Consider the following 26,373-nt stretch of genomic DNA (forward strand, 5'->3'; position numbering starts at 1 on the left):
CTGACAGTGCTACGCTATGGGCACAGTGACCTCCTCCCAGTTCCTCTAGGCAGTTATATTTAAGTGTTGCATCATTTGCTTCAGTGCCATGTAACTGGAATATTTGGTGAGTATGAGCTGTCAGCAATATGCCAGTATCAGGTGCTAATGGGACCAGGCTTAATTCCTTTTGCAGCCAGCTCCCCTTTCATCCAGCAGGATGAGGTACTACTTTCTGCAAAGTAAGGAATTTGAGGGCTGGGGATGCAGGTGGCAGGGCACATAGGAATGATGGGAAATCTAAAGGGCAAGGACTACCCATGAAGAGGAATGCAACTTTCCCTGTGGTCCTCGCAAAACAAAAAACAAAAAAAAAACCAAACAAAAAAAAATCAAGAAAAAGAGAATGTCTCACAGCTGATCTCACACAAAGTCATGCTGGTATTTCAGAGAACACAAAAATGAGTACAGACAGGCTTACTTCGATACTAATACTGAGTTGAAAGTTATTTTTGCTATAAATTGTTGTAATCAGCATTATCTGTCATGATGTTCTCTGGGCTTATAGGCTAAATTGCCCTATACTAACAGGTACTTTCTGTCTTAAGCAATACAGTCCAGTGCCATATTTGGAGCACACATATCCATTAAGATCAAAAGTACAGTAAAAGAGATAAAGGTAAAATCTAGCTTCAGAGACTTCATGAATTAGGGGAAATAATTGGAACATACTGCTGGCAGCTAGAAATGCCATTTAGACAGTACTCATAAATACCAAGGGTTGCAAAGGTTAATTATTTTAACAACTAAAAAAGTTAAAAATAAAAACTTAAGGGCAAGGTAAGGGCTGAAAATATAATTCACAAATAGAAGAAATTAACTAAAAGGGATACAACTTTTGGCTGATTATCAGAGGAAGGTAAGGCAGGAGACCTCTTTTTCCATAGGTATCTGTTAAGATAAGGTGAGGTGATATGATCTGCTGCTTGACAGAGTTGAGACAGGATGACATCTTGCCAAGGATCAAGACAGACTTCAGTTGGTAAGAATTCTTACCTCTTCTGCATACGCTTTTCCAATCCCATCAGTAGCTCCTGTGACCACTGGACAAAAAAAAAAAGAGAGAGACAAATCTACATTAATTGTTTCACAGTAACTGCAGTGGGTGTGTTCATCAGTAAGCTGTTAAAGTACTCATTCCAGACAGAATGAGTTGAAATCTCTGGAATAAGTGTACAACTTTTATTAAATCCCTTGGAGAACTCTCACTTAAACCTTTCCATAAGCAAGAAAGAAGAGAAAGAGATGGAGTTAGGAACTCAATACATGTTTCAAGAATCGGGTTCAGCATCCCTTCTCATGCCAGTTCTCTGCCCCAATACTCTTCTTCAGAAACTTTGCAGACTAAGATTTCCAAGTCATTTTACTAAAAAAAGCTCATTTATGATTATTAAACCAGCTGTCAACTTAGTTTTAAACATACAGTAAAATAAAAGGTATCAGATTTTAGGACATAGAAAACAGGTCTCTGTTAGTGTTTCTCCAGCAGATTTCAGATCCCTATGACCATTGTGCTCACTGGTAGCAAGTATGAGTGACTGATCCAGCCATCACTTGCAAGCTGGGCTTCTACAGCTTAAACTTTTTCACCCGTGGGTGACTGGATCTGTGTCAAGCCTCAAGTCTTTCTAGGATTCTTTTCCACAAGCTGAGAAGCTCTGAGTGACTCAACACGCCATTAGTTTGACAGATTATTCCAGGGCTCTCACCACACTAATAGCTGATCATCTCAGTAAACAGCAATTCCTCCATCCAGAAACTGCTTTTCCAACTATTTTTTAAGCAAGTACCTTCAGCACCACTTCCTCTTTCTCTAAGCTTTTTCTTCTTACCAAACCAAATGCCTACACCTCACATTATTTAGCTCTCCTGTCTCACCTCATTCACCCGTCTTTGCTCTCCCTCTCCAAGTAGCCACAAAATACATCAGATTTTTCTGTCTGTCCTCCTATCAGATCAGAAGAGCTTGGTTTGTGCTTCCACTGCTTATGCTGAATGTAGGCATGGCCAAATACTTGGGTTTGTTTAATGTTTCAGAAGAGTGAACTGATGAGTGTTGGTTCAACTCCTGGGTCAAACTCTACCTGAGTGAAACTCAAAGCAGACAGAAGTGCTGTCTAGCACTGGGGTTCAGCAATAACTTCCCTTCGAGGCACTGGAAGGAGACGTATTTGCAGATGATTTGATTAGTTACTGCTTGCAGATTACCTATAACAGTTGGCATGCAAACAGCAGCCTGAATATTTCTGTTTGAGTAATAACAGCTAAGAAATGCTGTAACCATTTCAGTTTCTGTGCCTGCTAGCTACAAATAAGTGGATGAAATAACAAGTGATTAAACTACCAGTGAAGGTCCTATTTGAGCTTGAATGGCAAGGCAATAGTTCAATAACAGGTTAAAAAGGAAAGATCCAGGCATGTTCCTGATTTTGAGATTTACAGATGACCATAGATGAAGGTACATACATATGTTCATCCTACATATTTATCCCTTCCCTAGTTTCAAGGTTTATTTGCAAGATGCCATAGCTCCAGTGTGATAAGGATATGCATGCACACTGAACATCAGGGATGCTCTGGCTAGTAAACAGAGCTCTAGCTGCTGCACTGTCGGCACCAGTGAACTGAGAAAACTAAGTGTCTGTGTCACACTGTTTTGCCACTTCCTATCCAGCCACCATTAGGGAAGTGTGAGTAACAGTCTTGTCACAGAAATAAATCCATGTATATAAAGGTAAAGGAAGGGTCCAAATGACCAATAAAAAGCAGACCTTAGGAAAGAAATTAAGAATACATTCCCAGGAGTCCATTTCCTGCAACCAAACTTGTACCAGTATCGTTACCCATTCAGCCAAAAAGCACCACAGTGCTGCAGGACAGCACCATCCCTTTAGTTCAAGGACTAACAAGCTTCAGTTTCAGCCTTGCTGATTTTGGATTTCACATTACGCATTATCACACAAGTCATTATTGCTTCAGCAAAACAATGAAACAAATAGGAGCACAGTGAAAACACATACCAGGACCACTCCCCCTTAGGCTCACAACAGTAGCTGGACAAGTTCTAAGCTGACCCAATCTGGAAAACATTCAACTTCAGTGACTTGGTGAAAGGGGTTGTTTCCTTCACTATAGACAGTGAGGTACCTAAAGGAGAGCCATTCCCTATAACATTTACAGATCATTTCTCCTCCTTCCAATTCACGATTTATGGACTTAACGGTTTTATTCTCAGATAACAAGCTCAGCATTTTAAAATACTGTTTTCTGACATTGCAGGTTGTTCCACTTCTAGCAACTGCAGCCAAGAATGCAATACATGCTCCACGAGGCAGTGACTCCAAAAAGTACCTGTGGCCCTTTAAAGGCTTAGTAAAGTACAAGTAGTTTCAGTCAAGGATATTTACTCATTTATTGAATCCGTTGCTTAGGTAAATGGTAATAGAATCAGCTGGAGCACAGGACATAATCTGAAGATCAAGGATTTCTAACTGATGTGTGACTGAGTAAAAAGATGTTTCTTTACCCTTTATAGGACCTACTTCAGACTAAAATAACCTGTAGTCCAGAGGTTAAAGTACCCTCCACAACAGAATAGAAGAATTTTTTAAAAAATTCTAATGTAGATAAAAAATTACAAAATCCCACAAGGGAAAAAAAAGTGCTTGAGCTATCACCTACAGAAACAGACTCCTAGCTAATACACATTACTGTTTTGCTTCTGCTGCATGTAAAGGCATAGATCAGAATAAAGTATGAAACTAGTTTTTCTTAATAAGGGAACTCCTCACGAGACAACACTAATACCATAGTTTTTTTACTGGTTCCATGTGGAGAAGGATGTGGTCTTCTGCTCCATCCTACCACACCATCTTGAAGAACAAACACAGTACAAGGACAGCTTTCCAATGTATAACCTTTTTTCAGGCCACACTTCTCTTCATAAGGCCCTTCAAGAGAAGCCACCTGGCTCTGCTCTCTCCCATTCTAAGCTAATAGATTTCCCATCAGCAGCTGCACTGGTGCAGAGGCCATTGAGGCACCAGTGAACTGCGACGGGAAACACACACTAACACAGACCTGTCCTGCTGCTGACCCACTGCACCCAGTTCAGTCAGGAAGCTCTGTTTACTGCCCATTTATGGGATCCTAGTGAGTAGTTTGGTGGGTCAGAAAGGCTGTCCTGACAGACATCTGCCAGAGCAGAAAGCAAAACTTAGACCCTATGTCGTAGAAGTACAGAAAAGAGGTGGGGTAAAGGCAACTGATTGGACCAACATCACAGAAGTCAAGATTCAGCCACCTTAGCTGCCTCCACATTTTGCATTACCTAAAGTTTGCACATTAGCAAGTCACTTATAATTTTCATGTTGATTACATTCATCTCTAGTTTCCATACTGGAGCCAAATGTTGCAGTTTTAACCACTCCAAAGCTGTGTCAGTTTAACTAAATTTCTACTATCAATTTGATGTGCTGAAACTAGTTTAACTCCAAGTGTTGATTAAGCTTTTGAATTCTGTTTCTTCTACAGCTGCCTTCCAACAAAAATTACAAACTGACTGCAGTTGGCAGAGCTTAAAGAAGGTTAAAGTAAGTAGATAGGCATAAGTTATGGTCTGTACAAGAAAGCTGCACCAGCTCCTAAGTGTGATTATACACATTTATTCAGTAGTCAGACTAACTGTAGTAGCTTCCCACTTCAGCCATCTGCTGTCTCCAGAAGAGAAGCAAGAGTGCCCAGGCAGCCCGTGTGTGAGCCCACCAAGTAAATGTTTGTCTGAATGGAAGTTTATACTGAAGCATCATCTGATTTTTGACAAAGAAGTCAACACCCATCTTCACCTTTTCCTCTACAGCCCCAGAAGTCAGGGGATGGAAAACAAGGAAAGGTACGCAGTAACATGACATTCTCTGAAAACAATTCACTCTTAGTAAACCAATACATGTACTTGCATTGAAGTGGAGATGTTCTACCCTGGGAAGTTACCACTAGCCAGACCTCAGCAGCTCTAGACACAAGGTATTTTGCAAAATAATTAGACAGCACCATCTCAAAATGTGCTTTTTTGGAACTAGTATATGTACAAGTAGAGAGTTAACACATACAAAACCATATCATCTTTCCTCAGTTCCAAAAAACCTGCCTAAAAGCTCCTGCTCTTAGTCAGAGTCCAGATAGCCTGGCCCTAGTGAGTCCAGCACACTGAAAGGAACAACTCTTGTTTTTCTGAATAATGACACTTTGGTTAAGACTGGTATAATCATTGTTATAATGGGTGACTGATGTACACATGGTTTCATCCTCTAGTCCTGGCTTTCATTTCAGTTTTGCATGAACAGTCTTACATTCCAACTGATCCTACACTGTTCAAAATGGTAGACAAGAAGTTGGAAAGCTGATAAAACATCTATAATCACTCACGCTAGCCAGTAGTGTACACCACATTAGTATAAGCAACTCTGAATCCACCAATGCTTTGGATACAGTGTTAGTGTGCAAAAACAAATGTTCAATGAAGTATCAAGGTCTCTAAACAATGAGAGCAGTATGGGGCATCATCTGCTCACACTGCTGGAGGAGGTTATGCCATATGTAGGCTGTAGAGATTTTAACTACCATTGTATATATACAAGTCATCAGCACAAGGACTCGGATCAGCAGTTACATTTTTATTACAGTATTATCTTTAATATATCATGTAATTATTTCCATAAATCATCAAAATCTTCACCTTAGGATAGTATAGCATCTTTGCTCTAATGACTGTGCCAGAATTTTGCTTCCTATATGGTGTGGGAAGAGAAGAAAGAAAAAAAAACACAATAAAACCCTCCACTTTGAGTTTACTTACACATCTCTGACCTCTTACAGTGATCTCTTCAACCTAAGATACAGCTACAGAGGCATCCACCACAGCCTCTGCTACTGGAATGGTTATCGACAGACAATTCACTAATTCTCTACACCTTAATACCACCTAGCCACCTCACCTCCTAGTGTTTCACAGCTTTTGTCATATATACAACAGATATGAAGCCGTTCATAAGCACTGGCGACATTTCCTCTCCAGTACCAAACTCAAGGCAACCCTTGACAAACACAGGGCAAAGTTAAAAAAGCTCACCAGTCATTGAGATGTGTCATCTTGCACTGTTATTAAAAAAAGCCATGAAGACCAAGCCTATGGAGCATAAAGCCAGTGACATTAGTCTAGAAAATTAATATAAGCAGTGGTACATGACTTTAGGGAATAAAAATGTAGACTCTTCTCAAGAAGGCTTACAGAGGGGTAAATACAAAAATGTTTCCAATGGCACCTGCATCTTTCAGAAATCCCACAACACAAAGGATAAAGTACCACCAATGGTGTGGAGAGCTCACATGTTCTTTTTGCTTGTATGAAGTAACAGCCACTGTGTTACCAAATAAGAGGTCACCTAGAAAATATCCTCCACCTTCTAACACTCCCTGCTGTTAAAAAAGGGACCACCATTCCAGAGCCAGGCAAAAGCTGCACCCAGCAGCCCATGACAGCCTGTTTTGTGACCGAAGTGAATATTCAAGGCCCAGAAAGAATATTTTAACCTGCTTTTTATGCAGCCAGGACATCTTAAAACAAAAGCAAATAATGGTGCAATGAAGCATGAGGCAGGCATGTAGAAATCATCTCCTCTCATGATGAGAGCAAGGACCAGCATTGACACAGGGAGAAGACAATAGCAAGCATAGGAAATTCTACCGCAGTTCTGCAGAGCAATCACTCTGAAACAAGATTATAGATTCGTGACTCCCCAACTCAAGGTTAGACTACAGTGGAAAAAAACGCTTAAGGAGATCAAGCCTGCCTTCAGATACAAACACACGTTTTCCACAGCAAAATAAACTTATGAGATGCCTAATGCAGATAAAGCACAGAATACTTTTATCCATATTGCCTCTAGCAAACAGCACCAGGCATACTCCTTGCGTGGCTTTGGCTACCTGCACAACGAAGTTAACAACTATTATGCATGTTCTGTACTAGTCTCTTCAAACTACAAATTCATTTTGGTTCAGCCATCTTACTGTTTTCATTCAGAATAGCCCAAGTTTTTAGGTAATCTTTCAGTGTACTGCAGATGCACTCATGCACATCATCTACCTAGGAAGCAGAACTCAGGCCATTATCAATGTTATTCTCCCTAGACAGATGTGGGTCCAGCAATTTGGGAATACCTATACTCTTCCTTTCAAAAAATTGAGCTAACTAACAGATCTCAAGGAGGGTAGCTTAGCTACTACATTTCTGATCCCCTGAGAGGCATTCAAATTTGATGTCAAAATGGCCACTGCAGAGCTAGTCTCTCTGCTACATCCTTCATTCACATAGAAGAGCCATCCCTGTCCTGCAAGACTGAATCCAGGTACGAGCAAGGGTCTGTCACAGCACAGTATCTGGCTGTAGCGCACAACATAAAGAATAAACTAGGACCCTATGTATCTTGTTAAAGCAATACAGTTGAGAGAAACTTCACAGCACAGCTAACCTTAGCATAGGTTTAAAAGTACAACACATAAATAACTGAAGACTCGAGATTCTTCTGCTACGAAACACGGAGGCTATATTAAGAATATGACAGCTCCTGGGGAAAACAAAAGCTGGCAAGGGGAGAAAAGACTATCCCTGTTTGGCATCAAGCAGTGCTTCATTTATTACAGATTTATATAAATCATTGGCATTTGACCAATACCAAGCTTCTAGATTATTTCCAGCCAACAAAAGTACTTTAGTCTGTGCTGGTTAAAAATACTCTACTTTTTGTCCTCAGCTTGCTAGGAACGGCTATTTTTAGTAAGAGTCCAATCAACCTTATCAAAATCAAGCATCAAAAATAGATTGGAGAAACACTGGAAGCATATGCTATTTTTAGCTGCTCTGTCTATCCCTGCCGTTACCCACAAATTCTGACTGCACAGACCATGCATGAGTGCTTAGTTATTCCAGGCAGATCTTAGTCGTGACCCTTTTTTTTCCCCGAACACCTGAATGCAGAAAACACTCGATTGATTAAAGATTAATACAGCCGCAAACCATGACAGCTGCCTTTCGTCTGAGTGCTTTTGGGGAGGGGGAGAATATGGGATGACAGAGAGCTTGCATCAGTATTCCTCTTGGGGATCTATTACATGGAAAGAATATTGCTATTTCAATTCCCTTTTGTTGCTAAAAATAGCAGCCCCAATTGATTCAAGCAAACAGGGCACCGGCTTAGCAATGCCAAATTTAGAAACCACTGAAGTCCCAAAGAGCGAACGCTAACGCAGTCTAACACATGCCAGCTCATATTTAACAAAGAACAAAGAAGATAAGCATGCTGGCTGCAAGTTAATAAGACAGTAGCAACTCCCTGCATTTTTATTAAATAAAACCAGAAAACTCAGTGCAGAAAATAAGACAAACTTCATATCTATTCTCAATTTAACTGCTGATATAGGAAGCCTCATCAGAAAGATCTGTACCCTGAGCTAGAATTCTAGAAATTCTGGTTTGGGTTTGGCTTTTTTTTTCATATAAAGAAGTTTTTTTCTGCACAAAGGAGCTAAGACCTAATGGTCAGGCTTTGAAAAGATAAACTACAGAAAAAGGTTCAATTCCCAGAACCGAACACTTACTTGGTAACAGCTTGTGTCTAGGAGCTAGGACTGCGGGTAGAAAAATATTCTATAAATATCACAGCACTGACAAGTTCCCATTTCACCCAGAACTACAGCAAGAAAGGGTTTTGGGCAGTGCATTCACAAGATTCTTTAGAGTTGAGAGCTAGAAGCAATCTAGAAATCCCAACAGGAAAAGCGTACTGAAGAGTTCATGAAAGTCACAGGCAATCCTTAAGCAATATCAGTTCCAGTTGCCTCTGTGGGAGCTCTCCCAGTTCCAGGTTGGTTGTCCTTTATGCACTTACATTCAAGTCTTTGCCATGAGGTGTTTTTCTCCTGTTAGTCAAGGGTTGCTGTGTTATGGGCATGGGAGTCTAGGAAGAGAAGGGGAATTCCATCATCCTGTTCAGAAGTCCCCACTCCATCCTTGGCTGCTTTTAAGGCTTTTGATCCAGAAGTCATCAGGTGAAACCAAGAGTGCCCTGAACTTAACTTCTGCAATATCAAGGAAATTGTTCAGATCATCTGCTCCAGCCAGTTCAAGCTGAGTTAAGCGTTTGCAAAGGCTACAACTGCCTTGTGCTCTAGGACACTACAGTAAGAGTTACTGCATAGTATTAATGTTTGGCAAAAACAGTCTCTCATGAGTTCATCATTGTGAAATACATGACAGATATTGACTGTCATGGCAAGCACGACCAGGCCAAAAACCCACATGTGTAGGGGTCGTTCAAATTACCACTTCTGGTTCTTCCTGCCTTCAGGAGAGGAGGAATACAACATAAACATTTTGAAGACCAGATAGCTGACAACTGGCACCATCTGAAGGCTTTCAGTGTGTTTGCCACTGGAAACACGCCTAGATACGTTATTTTTCTGAGAAGGAACTAAGCAGCCAGTAGAAAAGCCTCTGGGTTTGGAGCCTGTAAAGCTGAAAGAAGACTCTACATAAGAAGTCACTAGAAGAAATTTCAGATTTTTTTTTCCTCTTTCATTGTAGCAGGCAGAAAAATAAATTTAAATCAGTGATGTGGCAACAAAGAACCAAAACTTGCAAGCAGAAGAGGATAACAAGTGATTTGGTAAGCTATGAGCAAATTCAATTGAAGTCAAAGATATGCAAGATGTCAGAATAATTGTGAGCATAGAAAAAGTGGAGATTGGTACAAAATCAGCACTAGACCCATTTTTAATCAAAAGACAAACTGTGTCAAACTACTAAAAGGTGTGATCAGTTTAGACAAGAATAATGCTTCAGACCCACAAGGCAAAAGAAAAAACATTTTATATGATGATCATAAGGAACTACAACCGTGAAGGTGACTGCTACCAACTGTAAGAATTTTAGAATATCATCAGAAGCTACCTGGAGAGGCATCTACAACAGTTCAGACCAAAAAAAGGAACTTTATCAGGATAAAACCAAATTATTACTTACACTCCTCAGGGACTGATCTCAGCAGAAATTCTGTTCAGCATTTCTGCTAATGACCACCACACAAAGATGGAAATGCTTTATGAACTTCACAGACAACCTAGCTACTGAAAATGATCACAGTTGTCACACTACAAAAGATTAGATAGGTCTACAAACCACAGGAATTGAAACATAATATTGTCAGATATTACACTGTGACATAGTGGTACCAGATGTCAAGGTATGCACTTGAGACTAACTTTGTTTAGAGCTGAGGTGACCATTGTAAGTAGTGGAAAAAAGGTACCTGGGGTGCAGCACCTACGTATAAAATGGTCTGTAAACTGCCATTCTGATACAGCTATAAAGGCAACTTATATAACTACTGAGGTGCTTCTCATGGTAATAAAAAACAATAATAAATTAAGTAATTTAAATGGAAACAGCAGGAAAAGAAAGAAAAAGAAAAAGAAAAAGAAAAAGAAAAAGAAAAAGAAAAAGAAAAAGAAAAAGAAAAAGAAAAAGAAAAAGAAAAAGAAAAAGAAAAAGAAAAAGAAAAAGAAAAAGAAAAAGAAAAAAAAAAAAAAGAAAAAAGAAAAAAGAAAAAGAAAAAATTGCTAAGACGATTAAGAGTTACCTCTTCTGGGAGATGAATTTAAAAGGGGTTTGTTTGCTCTTTATAAGTTCATGTAGTATAATCAGCAGGAAAAGAAAAGTTTAGGTTAACATTGGGAAGAAACTATAAGTTGGTCACAAATAAGACTGGAAATTAATATCTCTCAACAGGGGAAAAAAAATACCCTGTTTCTGAGTCTGAACTTGGAGTAACGAACCTGACCTGCCAGAGGAGCTCTGAGATGCAGGACAAGCCAGAGCTAACTCTGGAAACAGAGCTACAAACTTGCAACAGGAATCTGTTAATTACTATCCATTTAATGGATCAGAAGGGAAATGGGAAACAAAATAACCCTGACTTGAATTTGTTTATTGTTTTTGATACATTCTGTTAACTGCACCTTTCTAAGCTTCCTCAGATTGTGGGAAGGTATCAGAGAAATTCTCCCCCCCACCATCTCAACGGACAATTTGACTTCCAGAGTGTCTCTTCTCGCCTCTTCATGAAAGAGAGGCTAACTGAAGCTAGAAATATGAAACAAAAATTATATGACAGACAAATGCACAGTGGTCCTAACAGAACAGAGACTCTGGTTCTATGAAGAGGATCTGAACTGGGAAGAGGTTCCTTCTGGGACCCCTTATCTCACTGGCAATAACTCAAATCATCTTACTCAATCACCTCTCTATTCACAGTGAGGACACCAGTCTCCAGAAACATTTTGGGCATGAAAAGAAGCAACAGCACCTTGTAATGGCTTTTTAAGATCAGACTGTGGGCATGAAACTCGTGCAGCGCTAAATACAAACTTTTCTGTACACTTTTGAAACATTAGTTGACCTTTCACAGCTTCACGACTAGGAACTGAATTATTTAGAGTTATACAAAACACAAAGTCTTGATGAAATTTTTAAATGAAGGGTTTGGTATATTTCAAGCATTAATGCATCATTCAGTACTAGCACGGCACATCCAACACATCAGGTCATTAGAAAAAAAACCCCGTGTAGCTCCATGTTATCATTCACCTGTTCCTTCCCTTTGCACACATCCAACTATTATAGTGAAAGACTAGAGGTGGTAAAAAAAACAACATAGTGTAGACAAGCTCTTTTATAGTGTAACTGTTTTATCACAAGAATAGATCTTCCAGCTCAGAACAGAGATCCCACTAACTCCAGACTCGGTCTCTGGTAGTAGCCAGCAATAGGTACTGAGGGGAGAATTTAAGAAGTCAATCATATTGTGATACCTTCTCCAGGATGCTCTTCCTCTCTCCAGCTTACCACTCTGCAATTTGGTGGACTACAGCTGGCGATTTTGGACAAATTCACAGGAGAAAAAGCTTCTAAGATCTTTTAGAGTAATTTGTTTTTAATCCATGTAAACCTTTTGCATCTAATACAGACTGTAACAAGAAGCTACCCAGCTGAACTACATCCTGCATATGGCAGTATGGTTCCCTGTTCTTTTTGAAACTCATCTGCTAGTTTGGGATTTGGTGCTTTCTCCACCACCTCTTGATCATGGCAAGCAATGACACTGGTCACTTTTTAACTTTCTCTCTGTCCTTTAAATTGAAGTTGTAGATTTTCAAGTTATTTTATATATTAACTAAACAGGTAAATTCAACGGATAGAACAAAATTTATTAGATTAGATACTTAGGAAACCCTTTGATGGGAGCCTCTGTCAGAATCTCTTTGGACTACAGGTTTGCAGACATCAAATTAATTAAAACACTAAGTACATTTAAAATACCCAAATTATCTAAATATAGTCCATCTATTAGAAAAACCATGCTCCTTTCCTACTCCCAGAATTAAAATCTTCCTTTAGAATACAAGTTACAGGGTAGAATTTCAGTGCGTCAACAACACGCCAAAAATAGACAAACTGGGAAGCACAGAAAGACTAAGAAAACTGACACTGTAGAAACTGATTTTTTCTTCCTTCATTTCCAGTTCCAATGAATCTCAAACCACAGAACTGCTCGGACATTCCTTTACCACCTTTATTAGCACTCTGCCTTGTGCCAAAGATAATAAACATTTGCAGCATCTAAGTCTGCAATAAGCATCACTGTGCCCAGGATAAACCACTCTTTGGAAAAGACAGGTAGGTAGATGGTCTCTGACAAGAAAGAGAGCTATGGAGACTCTCAGGAATATATTTTTACATAACACAGCCCGCCAGTTTTCAGCTGATGAGCCCATCCAGACCTAAGAACCTCCACAGAACCACTGGGTGCCTCCATATGGAGCCTTTCTGCCTCCCAAAAAGCTGAGGAATGTGTTGGAGTCCTACATTCACCCAGTCCTGCACCCAACTGACAAACCTCCTTGCAGCACAGCCCCTGAGAAGGAAAGCAGAGAGCCAAGACAGTTCCAAGTGGGAGCCAGGCTGGGCTCACCCCACCTGCCACCAAACCAGTACCAATACCCCAGCCAGGTGCAGGCTGGAACCATAGCCCCACGCTGTGCTCCTCGGTATTTCTTTTGGACAGAACAGGGCTCACTAGCTAACCTAGGTCTGCATGGATGAACTTGGCCACCACAGCACCTTCCTGATGAAGGCACACATGAAGCAGCACAGGAGCAGCCTCACACATGGACAAGCCTTTTTGCTCTGGCCCAGACACCGACACCAGACCTGGGCTCATTTCATGCAGTCACTAACACATTGCTGTCTCACCTGCTTTTTCCTGTAACATTCATCCAACTGGGATGTCATTCCCCTTAATGACAGTAAGGGGCACCCGTTTTAGGTCCAGCCTCTAATCCTTAACCTCTTATTTACAACGTGGTTTCAAACTTATCATAGTCAAAATAGACTAAAAAAAAATGAAACACATTAGTTAATTAATTTTTGCAGGAATACTGCCTACCACTGTATTTTATTCCATAAAGCCACTTCCTTAGGGTTTACAAATTCTAATACACAAAAATTAAACTGTTCCATTTTTAGGATGGGATGATATAAATCAGGACAGTTACTTGGATGTGTAGAAGGAAAGACAAATTTTAACCCTGAGAAAGACACAGTGTTGTATTACCTCATGCAGCAGAAATATGACTAATATGACATTTAAGGAGGTTACTAATTAAGTCACACCACAAGCTCTGTGTATTATCTTCTCCAACACAAGTGTGCACATTTGTACCTAAGAACCCTCCTCTGGGAGGTCTCAACCTACAGTGCCTCTCCAAATAAGACCAAAATCCAATCCATTTTTCCCCCCTTTAAAGCACGTTTAGCATGTGTGTATATACAGCTTAAGCATACTGAATCTCCTCTTCTAATTCCAAAAGTATCAGTAACCAACCATCCTAATAATTTTATTGCTTTTACATTTGTGAATACCTACTATTACTTATAACATCTAAGTTTGGCCCTGCCTGAACAAGCCATCTTGGGTATCAGTGACTAAAGACTTCAAAAACTTTTAAAATTATAAATAAAACTAATCAGGACAGAGTTGACTCAGACCTTTAACTCCTAACAGAGTATTTGCACCCTTTTCACTTGTTTCTCTCAGTTCCCTTTTAGCATTTGAGATCACGTCATTCAGGTAAAACCTTAGTACGCAGCCAGACTAGTATGAAACCCACCATCCTCCTAGGTGAGTCCCCCTTAGGCCATGAGCTAACTCAGCTTCAGCAGCAAGTTGTTCCTGGCTGCCACATCCCACAAGCAACAACTCTTCTCCAACACCACCAAAGCAGCAAAGAGTCACTCAAAAGCAAGCTCCTATCACTGCTACAGTGAGATTCCCATGTTTGGGTTCAGGGGAAAAAAGAAAGGGCCAGCAGCAGTACCAATTGCTCTGATGACAATAGTTCCTTGCCAACCTAGATGGCTCTTCAAGGACATGAGGAGCAATTCTTCCTGAAAGCCTAAGGCTTTCTACACACATACAGGACAGCTGTGCTATGGAGGTTCAGAAGTCCAGCACCCTAGAAAGCAACTGTAATATGGCACTACTGCCATGAAATTTGTGCTACAGATTCATACTCAGTGGAGTTACTGCCTCACCGTCCCAAAACTGTTTTGCTTTGAGCCATGCACTTCTCAATATCCCAGACCAGAAGAGATCTCCCATCTTCTATTGTTAGAAGTCAGCTGACCTATATAAATTTATTGCAAAGAGATCTTGAATAGCTTCTCCGTGAAGTAATTTTATACCTGACAAACACCCCAAAACCATACATGAAACTATTTCTCAACAGCACTGCCACAACAGGGTATTTTGGGGTGAGCAGAGAGAGGGCAGCCAAGGTGATCAGTCTGGTAGCAAACCTGTTTCGCCCCTTCCCATGCCCCCGCTCTGTGCACCAGAGCAGTTCACCCGTTGCAGACAATAAGCAAAGCTGTGTAAGCGGCCAAGTGCAGGAGATGAATGAACAGTGTGACACTAAAGACCTGTGAATTGAAAAATCTAATGCATGAATTAAAATCCATACCCTCATTCCTCCTCTCCCTTTTCCCCAAAAAAAGAAATGTATACAGCAGGACATAAAAGGAGAAATAGAGAGAGGTGGAAAAAACGCGGTGTGACACATTTATAAAAACTGATGGCCTGTCACCCAGACGCTGATGAATATTTTTTACAGGATAAAAATGGCAACCTAGAGTCTAAAAATAAAATGCTATGCTGCAGACCTGTCTGGTTCAGCAACACCACTGGAATACAAACACTCCTTTGCTGGTATATCTTGACTAAGATTTCAGAATAAGAGAAGTTAAAAAAACACTGTAGAACATACCTTCTATTTTCAAAGAAGGGATTTGGAATTTCTGGGGGGTTTTTAGTAAGAATTTAGATTAGCATTATACTTCACTTGCATTGTATAATTGCAATTTTAAAAAAAACACTGCCAAATTTTAAGTGATTGATGAGAACAGCAGACTACCTCATGCTGCACAAAGCAATTTTTTCCTTCCCTTTCCCTGACAATTACAATATAAGAACATGTTTATTAGTGTCTTTAAACTGTAATTTCACTAAGCTTAAAAATATATTTTTAGAATCATGCTGCAGACAGAACTGTGGACAATGCTATTTTCAGACTCACCCCAACCCCAGAGAGAGAGAAAATAAAATGTTTTACTTCATTCTCTATCACAATGTAGATTAAAAATCTGCTTAGCTGAGAAGGAAAAATGACTGAACATCATTCAAAAGAAGCACTAATTTCTCAAGACTATCCACACTGCAGACAGGCTGCCTTATGCAGTATAGATGCTATTTTTGGCAAGTGATGCAATAGCTGCAAGGGCTCTCCCAGAACCTTTAATTTAAGAGCCCAAGCCATACTAAAACGTGTTTCAAGATACCTAATAACCCTGCATTGTCACCTTCCCATTCTCTGCACCAGCATATTACCCACATAAGTCACCCTTTTTTAAGTTTTATCTTCCAAGAAAGAGACAGATTTTACATGTGAAGAGAAAATCTGTATCTATACATCCATCAGCAAATACACCTGCCCTGCACTATATGTGACAAGAAAGTTATGCAACACTGTATAGATATTTTCTGACCTCTTGAATTTCTATTGAAATACAAAGCAGCTTGATTTCCTTGCTGAATTTTTGTGAAGATTTTGAAAAGCCCACAAAGCTAATACATCTAATCCTTCCAAAAGCTGTTTCCTTTCTTGGAGATCTTTTTAGACATTCTTGTGTCTAACAGACAACTGTTAAGACACATTTCTGCTATGTGACTGTTTCAACAGCTAAAAATTCTAAAAAACAAATAGAGTTCCTGAAATGCTAAGGCTTTTTAAATTATTTTTAAAATAGAATAGGGAGTTTCCAGCCCTTTTGATCTGTGGATCCTTTATGTTCTGCAATAGCCACATGGACTTCCACGTAACAGATTCAAGTTTATGGATAAGTTTTGCGTTGACCCCCTAAAAATTCTAGTTCTACCTGCTCCCTTCCAAAAAACCCAGAGTTAATCCCAAAGTCAGAACTACCCAAGAAACTACTTTTGTCTGACCTCTTACCTCCAGGGGTCTATGGGAGAGGAAGACATGCAACAACTCTAAAAAAAATACACCTTGTATTTTGAACTTGTGGTCATAGACAAAATATATTAATAAATCCATTAGCCCAACCTGCTGCTATGCAGAATTTGAGTCCTTTGCTTAACACAGGCAGGGGACATATAACAGCTCTTACCTACTATTTCAGACCATCCATTTATCAGTCATGACCAGCATTTAGGGCTCAGGAGGAATTTGCCTATGTATATCATGTTTCCAGGTTTTACACCTCAGATCCTACAGTGCATTAACAGATTGTGATAGAGCAAAGACCTTCCCCTCTTCATGAGTTCTCATCATGTCACATACCACCCAAGAAAGAAATAGGAAAGCTTGACAACTCTCTACTTCTTGTTTGAAGCAGTAAAGTTCTGCCTCCCCACCACCCACACTATACATATTTACTTCTTTGCCCTCCAACACAAGCATGGGGAAGCCAATGTAGGGAGAATTTGTAACATCTGCAGCCTATCTGGGAAAAAGAAATCCAGCTGAAGAGAGGTGAGACTTGGAGAGAATTCATTCAGAAGCTCTCTCAGAGATCCTGACTGCTCAGAAGTACAACAGAAACTGAGCAGGAAGACACCCAGTGATATTTTATTCATTTTGGCTAGAAGCAATGTTAAAACAAGCTGTACACTGAGAAGGTAGCATTTGCTCTAGGGACACAAAGGAATGAAAATAAGGACTCTGCAGAACAGCTGAAGTGGCAACAAGACTCATGCCCAAACCATGCAACCTGCTCAAAAGTAAGGAAGTTGAAGCACAGAGTTCCATACCTGAAACCCCTAAACAGTAGTATGGGAAACATCACACTGGGAATTTTACAAGGCCTTGTAAAGGTGGCAGGAAGATGACAAGTGCAGAATGCCAGTTCAGGCCCTTCAATGTACATACAACAGGAAACAAGTGTACAAACATACATCTGCTCCACTCCTGCACTACAGGAACAATGACAAGCCAGGAGACCGGGCCAGTTCCCATAACCAGTTCCTAGTGGTTTTACTGAGACAGTAAAAGCACAGCAGCAGCACAAGATGACATGTTAGACACAGAGAGGAGAAACACTAGTGTCATGAGAGGCTGAAATTGCTGCTCCCTTTCACCCAGCCCACTGTTCCTCACTTGAGGCTGCAGAACTGTGGGACTGCAGTTCACAATCCTTATTACATCTCTATGCAGCTTGTCTAAGATAAATGCAGATTGAAACTGATGTGACCACTACAGGTGAAAGCCTCTAGCACTTAAAAGGGATAATAAAATTGTAAGGTTTAGAATAGGAAGCCACCTAGGCTAATTAGCAAAGTAGTTCACACTAAGCAAGAACCGATATCATCTTGTTTAGAAGATACAATAATATGCTTCTATTCTTACTGAATGGAAAGATCCAAAATGTCAGGTCACCCAAATCTTCAGTTTCCAAGGACAAAAAAAAGTGTTGCTATCCAAGACACAAAACAACATCAAATATGACCCTTTTCCCTTGCTACTATGGAAGGAAGTATCTGTGCAATGTTGCTCAAACCAACTGCTAAAGTAGTAGAGAAGAAGACACGCCTCAGGGTGTCCTCTCTCACAGGTTCAAGCATGATTGCATGCACTCCAAGATACATAAGAAGCTCGTAAGCACGTTTACACTATGCTAGGAATGGCTCTAAACCTTTTATAACCTCTAATTCTAAATAAGACTTATTTCTGTTAAAAAGTGGAGCCCTCTCCATTTTTAGTTGTACTGGAAACAGCTTCTCATGGATTGTCACAGACAAAGATGGCTTCGGGAGTATATTTAGAAAACGATGTTCTGTTAAAAGATGTAAGGCCAAACACAGATAAAAGATGCTGTTAGCTGCAAGTCTTTATTCAATTGTCGAGATCTTATAAAGGCAATTCTTAAAAATGTAGAGAAGTAGCACTAGAAGAATGTAAATTTCTACCATCTTTGAAAGTTACCTAATTATGATGAGAAACAATCTATTCAAAGAGATGGTTTATACCAAAAAAATAAGACATTGAAGTTGATGAAAAGCCACTAAACTTATCTTCAAAAGATACATTGCCTACAACAAGCGTGAGGTACTCCACAGTGTTTTGTTTCAAGTCCACGTTTTGCCTTCTAGCCTTTGCACTGGAAACCGATACAGAAGGGCAATTTTGTTTAAACTAGAAGTCAGCCGACCAGGTTGCTTTTGTGCACTGCAGCTGCGGAGCAGCGGCTGAGCCCAGCCCGAGCCGCGCCTTTCAGAGCCGGACTCGCCTCTCCGCATTGAGCCGCGCTCGGGCCTCAGCAGCGCCCTCTGCCCGCAGCCGACGCAGGAGCAGCGAGCGGACCCGTCTCCTCAATCGAGCACAACCCACCATTCATAAAAAGGGGGTCGCGCAGAGCTGAAAGGCAACGATGCAGTGCTGGAAACAGAGTAAATCTGAGCGCTACTCTGTGGGTTTTTTTGACCCTAAAATATAGGTACAGTTTTAGCTAAAATGAGCATATTTGGTAATTATTGTTCCACTGAGGTCCCTTTCATCCCACGCTCTTAATTACATTTGCTTTAATTGAATATTTTTATCTATCGGGGGGGGGGGGAGAAGGAGATGAATATAATATTAACACGCCCAAGTTAATCAATTTAGAAGGCAACAGCTGTCTCATGAGAAATGCCCTCGATAAATTACCATCACGCATTAGGGAGACTCTTACGTTAAAGCGCTCCAGAAATCCTGGTCTTTTTTATTCGTATCGGCACTGTTTTGCAATAGGTGTTTGCCTTAAAGATTTAAGGAAGAACTCGGGCAACACTGCCTTTGCCTTCCCGTTTCTAAATAAAGAAACGCCCACCGATGCCTTCTATATTTCACTCCCAGCTCTTGAAAACTTGCAGCATTTCCCCCGGTGGAAAACTCCCCAGATTTTCCCATGGAAATAGGGCTCCCATCAAGCCTCCTTAAATGTTTCAGCTACAATTGATTCGATGCACTTTCTTCTCCCTGGCAGAGCAGGAAGGCAGAGGAAGCGCCTGCGGGCACTGCATGGGCTGGTGCAGGCTGCCCCGGCCCCCCCGGCCGCACGTGGACCAGCCAGTGTCCCTGTCAGTGTCCCTGTCACGCGAGGCGGCCGCGGACCCCAGGCTGGCGTGTCCCCCCTCCCACGGGGCAGCGGCGGGGGATGGCGGCCCCTCCGATTCACTGCCCGCCCGGCTCGCCGGCAGCCGCTCGGGAAACTTCGGGAGGAGGACAAGGGGAGAGCTCCCGGCCGGGGCAGCCCGCCTCCCCTCGGGGCGGGCGGGGGGGAGCGGGGGCGGCTTGGGAAGAGCGGGAATGCAGGCGGAGGAAGCCAGGTGCCCCCGGCCGGGTTCACAGCGGCCCCGTCACCTCCCCACAGGGTCTGAGACCCAGCCCCCGAGATGGCCCCAGGCGTTCCTTGAGCGGAGCGGAGAGAGCGCGTTATGTCACCGGTTAGGTAACGGCGCGGGAGCCGCCGCAGTGACGGCACCGCTCCCCCGCCCCCGCCCGCCGCGGCCGGGGCGGCTGAGGTGAGGCGGCGTTAACCCTTCGTGGGGGCGGCCTCCACCCGTGGGGAGCGGGTCCCCCGGGAGCGGGGCGGGCTTCCCCACCGCCCACCGGGGGCCGCGGGGGCGAGGCCGATGCCGCGCGAGGGCGGCGGGGCGGCCCCCGGGCCCCGAGCGCCCGCACCTCCCGCGCGCCGCGCGGGGCCGGCAGGGGGCGCTGCGGCGCCGCGGCGGGCGGGGGAGGGAGCGGACGGACAGACGGACCGACAGACGGACGCGGCACCGACGGCGCCCTGCGGCCCCTTCTCTGCGCCCACGCGTGATGCCCCGGCCCGGGCGTCCTGTTCCCACACACTCATCCCAGCACGCCCGCACCACGGCGCGCACTGCCATCAGCCCTCTGGTACTAAGAATGCACGGTACCGGGGCGCTGGAGATCCCCGTTGCTGGCCGGTAGCCGACCCTTCCCGAGCGCCTGGCTTCCAGCAGCACGAGCCCGGTGCCACCAGCGCGCCCTTCGCAGCCCACGTGTGCTCAGCTGGGGCCCAGCCGATAGCATTCCCCATATCCCTCGCTGCCGCCTGCCCCAGCGGTTCTCCCCAGCCGGCCTTCACGGAGGAGCCTGAGCTCGCTGCCAACAGCCCTGCGTGCTCGTGTCCCAAACACAGGGCAGCTCGGCACACGTTCCCGGCAGAGGGAAGGACCTCCAGGCCAGCCCGCATTCCACAAGGATTTCAGGTCCCACTGAACCCTGCCTCCATCAGGGAACACTGGCACAGACGCAGCACTGTTCACCATGTCCTCAACATGTACTTTGCTCCTGGCAAGGTGGAGACTTCTATGGATAGTCACACCAAGAATGCAGCAACCCCCTGGGAAGGTCCACCACAATCTCCTTCCAAGGTCTTCATTGCAATCTCTCCAACCTCCCTTTTTATTTATACAGTCCACTCAAGCAAGTGGCAACAGGACTCTTCAGCTTGTCCCAAGCTAGCAGACCAGCAGTCACAGCTCAGAAAAAAAGGTAGCTCAGAGGAACTTCCAGCAACACCTTCTGTCCACAGGTGCAATGCTGAGAAGGGAGAATAGCCTCTACTAACCGCCTGGATTCTCTGGAAAGCCGCATCCACAATAGGGTGCACCCCACTGGCTCCCCGTTTGACTTCAGGTACCTCCTGCCCCATCTCCCTCCTATTTGATCCTTTCCTTCCTTTTTTGACGTCCCATCCCTGTAGCTCCCCTATCCCAACTTTCCAAAGACTCTTTGATTTAGAAAAGCTTATAAGTTCCACAACAGAAAAGGTTTTCAGTAGTGCCCCCCCAACTCCTCTCTGAGTGAGACTGGGGGCCAAGTATTGAACTTCCCTCTCTGGTCCAAGAGAAAATCCTCCTTTAGAAGTTAGACATTAGAAACAATGGAGGTTGTTCTTACCACCTCTGCACAGACTGATCTTGGTACCTTTAGTCCACTGATCAGAATCACAAAAGAGCTTTATTACCCACAGGTCCTTCTAGCTCTCTCTCAAAAGACCCCTCAAAATTGCGCAAAGCTCCCTTTCGCATCTCTGCTGCTCTTCTTCAGGTCCTGCAAACCTGTCTTACAATGTGTTCAGACAGCTAGTGCCACCTCACCAAAACACTGCCGTTCCACAAGCACCAGAATGTGGACAGGACAAACATGGGCCAGCTGGGGCACAGTGCAGTCTGGTCGGGTCACTGTTAGAGGCCAAGCAGCCCACTGCACATGCAAACTAACACAGCACTGAACTTAGGTACATCATTCATGCTGAAAGTCGACATTGTGGCTAGAGGAAGTAGCTTGTATCAAAGGAACTAAGACACCTTAAGGAAGAGAGGGAGAAAGGGAGAAAGGAGGAGAAGGGAGAAAGGAGGAGAAGGGAGAAAGGAGGAGAAGGGAGAAAGGAGGAGAAGGGAGAAAGGAGGAGAAGGGAGAAAGGAGGAGAAGGGAGAAAGGAGGAGAAGGGAGAAAGGAGGAGAAGGGAGAAAGGAGGAGAAGGGAGAAAGGAGGAGAAGGGAGAAAGGAGGAGAAGGGAGAAAGGAGGAGAAGGGAGAAAGGGCTTTTTAAAGAACAGTATCATTACTCCAAGATTTAGGAATATGGGCAAAAGTTCAGACCGCAGAAAATCCACAGCTAATAAGTATATGCATATAGTACCACATCGGGCATTAAAAGTTTTGAATGGCATGCCATATGACCAATTCCCCCCAAAATAAGACCCTAAAATGAAAATGTAAACCAATTTCTACAGTAAAGGCTATTTTAAAACAATATACATTTATGAAATAAGATATACTCTTACTCAAATCTACTTCCTCACTTTGTACAGAATTTGTGCTGAAAGTAAGTTTGAAGAGACAAATTCTAGGTTATTGTACAAGAAACGTGGTTTCAATCCAAAGCTTACTTACAGTGACTGAAACAAGCTAGTCTATACTGGTATGTCACACTAACATTTCTCTGAACAAATGCATTATTTTCAGATGTTGCCAAGGCAATGTTTTATATCAGCAATTCTACACTTTGATTTAAACAAAACCAATAATAGCATAGAAGTGACAAATCCAGCTGTGATGAGATGCTACCACAATTCTGCATAGGTGGCAGCTTGAAAATCCACCTCTTTCATTTTACTAAAATTTCTTGGATTACAAAGACTTTTAGATTTACAGATTCCCTACCACATCCCACATCCCATTTTCAAACACTGTAAAACCTCAAGATTTTGGTTAACAGAACAAGATCCTGAAATACAGCCAAACACAACCAGTCTGTCCTTAAGGACAAGATCACAGAAAGAAAAGAATACTAAACTACTGTAGAAGGAATGACAAAAAAGTTTTATGTCTTAAAATTAATACCCTAGCTATCAAATCAATACAAGACCATTATTCTAGTTTTGGAAAAGGAAAGGAGCTAGTTAAATCTGTTAGCAAGGACTTCCAAAACCATACTCTGCAACTCACAAACAATCCTCTCAAACCCACAAGAGGTACATGCCACCCATCTTGACCCACAAAGAACCAAGCAAAATGGGACTCTGGAATAGCCCATTAAGATGGGACCAAGCAACAGAACTGAAAACACGCTCCTCCTGCAGTTTTAGGCTCCATTTCAGCCAGTGTAGCTGCAGGATGTCACCCCGCCATCCATTCTTACCTGCTTCCTCAGCATCTCTTTGCCAGTTGCTTTTCAGGCAGCTCAGTAAGCTGATCCAGCTACCTACAGCTGGTCTTTCTTGCAGAGTTAGTTGTCAGCCACACAAGTAGACCTCACTCACACCTCCACAGCCACACATTGACTGGAGGTAACATAAGGGAAGCAGCGAGAGCTCACAGCCAGTGACTACAGCAGCAGCAATTCTTTTGGCAGCAGCCTGGTCTTGGAGCAATTCGAGCTGACCAATGGGCTCAACTGTATTCTCAATATATAGTTTCATAATACTGCCAGGTTTCCTTTCTGTTGCACCAGCACTGAAATTCATATGACCAAAGCAGTCTATGGAGCATAAATAGCCCCAAGTGACTAATTTTCTGCAGGGTAGACTCCTTAACCAGATCATCGCACAAACAGACCAACATCAGTGCCAGCATAAGGAGGAAAAAAGCAAGAGCATAGTTCTCCATCTACCTTCTCTCTTCACACCAAACTTTTACATCAGAAAGCCATGATGTAAAACCACACACTCAGTCTTGTGACTGAAGGCATCTCATTTATAAACTGACACCACTGATTCCAATGTAAGGGACATGAACAAGGCTGTGAAGGTTGGAGTGAACACCCAAGAACTGGCAATAAATAGCAAAGACGAAGAACCAGTCCAACAAATGGAGTGTTCTATATTCAAATCTAGGAACCAACAAAAAGTTGCGGAGCCCCAAAAGTTTTGACATAGATCTGGGTCTACCAGGACAAAAATACTGAGGTAAAGAGTTGGTATTAGAACACCTGTAAAATGATAAGAATACACATTCCTTCTGCCATGCAAGACAAACACTAGCTTGGACATGCAGGACATCTGAAGGCAGGAACAAACTGCAAGACACCCTAACTCTAATAGCTTGTTCAACTACTGACAGGGTAGCAGCTTTTTCCAGCAGTGCAGTGATCGTCTACTGCCCTATCCTTCTCCTGGTTGCTGCTCCTCACTCCTGTTAGAGTCACTGAGTCACAGAATATTCTGAGTTGGGAGATCGGACTTTTAAGCCATGATGAATCACCTCTACTCATCACACTCTGGAGATGGAGAGCTCTTGTGGCAGATAGGACTCAGACATCAGGAGTACTGTATTTTTCAAGAAAATATATTTGTGAAAAACAATAGTAAGTTACAAATTTATAGCTCAAGCACCTTTGCTGGTAGGATAAGAATCCTGGGGAAGGGAGCAGATGGACCAAAGCCTATGGGAAACAGGTCTTCCAGAGATGAGAACAGATACAAGAGAAGAGTTTTGGAGAAACAGACCAGCCAGTCACAGACAAGGAACATGAAACTGGATCTTTCTGGTGAAGTAGAGTACGGAGAAGAACAGCATGCAAGCGTTGATTGGGTAGCAGCAACTGCAGAACTATAGGTACTTCTCTGCCTTCTGCTTTCTGTATCTACACACAGTCTTCCACACCTCTGCACCTAAAAGCAGGGACCAGACACTTTGGAAAGAGATCAGATTCTTCAGTTTCTGCACAACAAGCTCCTCCCCTCAACAATAAAAACCTTTGCCCCACTGAGTTTATCCCTCATGTCCCAGTCCCCTTCTTTCATTACAGCCTTTCTCCCTTTCTGCTTCAGTGGTAGTCTTCTAACACACATGAAAACCCTTTGGAAAAAATCTTTGTGATTAACATCCCTAGAGCTGAGCTCCCCAACTCTGCTCTTCCTTGTCCAGTAAGTAGAGAGCTCCTCAAGAAGTGGAAGCCCAGCTGTTCCTCAGGTACTGCCATGATTGATGGAATACGCCCTTCTAGAAAACGCAGCTCATGATTACTTAGGAGGAGAAAACAGAAGCGAGGTATAAAAAACAGAAAAAAAACAAAGATGCAACCAAACCCAAATCTGTACAGTCAAAAAGACAGTAAGTTCTGCACATATGCAAACCATGCTTGAATCTCAGCCACCCAGCTGTCTCTCACAACTGAGAAGCAACTGAGTCATGAGCAAAAAACAAGAGAACCCTCAAGAGAGAAAGAAGCAGGGAGGGTAATAAAAATGGGAAAAGAAATACAAGAAACAATGGAACAGGCACTATTTTCCCTGAGGCTCAGCTTCTGGACATCTCAACTCTAGTTTGAAGAACTGCTACACATGAGGATTCTTTCAAAACCCACAACCAAACCCCAGGATTTTAGGTGTCACCATCTGTTGCTAAGGGTAAGGGAGTAAATTAGAAGCTCAGCAGGAAATTTTGTATATAGCTCTTTTGCCATGTTAGCTGGGGAAGCTTATATTGTGGATCAGGATTTCAGCTCTGCTAATGACTCACTCAGTGGCTGATGGTGTACTGCTCTAGACTTCAACTCCAGGAATCTGGAAGTTGCACAGATTGAAAAACAATATATCACATTAAGGTTAAATAATCAGGAGTCAAAAAAAAAAAGAAGATTTAAGATAGAATTCTTTGGTACAATTAAAAGTACTACAGGGGAAGGAACTCAAATTGTTCCAGTTCTAGCATTTTCAGATATTAATGTACTCAATCTGAAAAATCTTCTGCTTTTCTTTAGAAACCCTGGTTTTCTAAAGTCTACCAGTAAGTGAGCAACAGAAGTCATCTGAAAATACAAGCAGCAACCCTAAATCTAATTAGCCAAGTAATTAAACCATGCAAGCCCAACACGAGATGCTTTACCTACCAGTTATAGTGTTTATCCCATATTTGTATTCATATACAAGCCTACAGAATCACATTTGGCATTTCTGTTCGAATAATTAGGAGATACTTTCTTACTATCATCCCTTTCATAGCAGACATGATCATCTCAACCATACGTATTAGGGATGAATATATTCAGCCTGGAGGAGACTGAAGGAAGACCTCATCACAGTTTACAACTTCTTTGTGAGGGGAAGAGGGGTCTTCTCCTCTCCACCAC

General features: G+C 42.5%; 1 protein-coding gene across 2 annotated transcripts in view; it reads right to left on the minus strand.

The window, feature by feature from the left end:
- Positions 1 to 26,373, minus strand: part of HSD17B12 (hydroxysteroid 17-beta dehydrogenase 12) — an 84,455-nt gene that overhangs the window by 50,648 nt on the left and 7,434 nt on the right. The window contains exons 1-2 of one of the 2 annotated variants that reach the window (XM_051791741.1): positions 20,688 to 20,838; positions 1,036 to 1,082 (exon numbers count right to left, since the gene is read on the minus strand). In XM_051791741.1, coding sequence (XP_051647701.1) covers positions 1,036 to 1,082; positions 20,688 to 20,823 — 183 coding nt within the window. In that variant the 5' untranslated portion in view covers positions 20,824 to 20,838. Of the gene's footprint in view, positions 1 to 1,035; positions 1,083 to 20,687; positions 20,839 to 26,373 lie in introns of those variants that run through there. The other variant, XM_051791740.1, reaches the window with a different exon arrangement.

This window comes from Manacus candei, unplaced genomic scaffold (genome assembly GCF_025592945.1).
Source record: "Manacus candei isolate 608988 ecotype Guabito, Panama unplaced genomic scaffold, ASM2559294v1 h1tg000033l, whole genome shotgun sequence".
In the NCBI taxonomy this organism is placed as follows: domain Eukaryota; kingdom Metazoa; phylum Chordata; class Aves; order Passeriformes; family Pipridae; genus Manacus; species Manacus candei.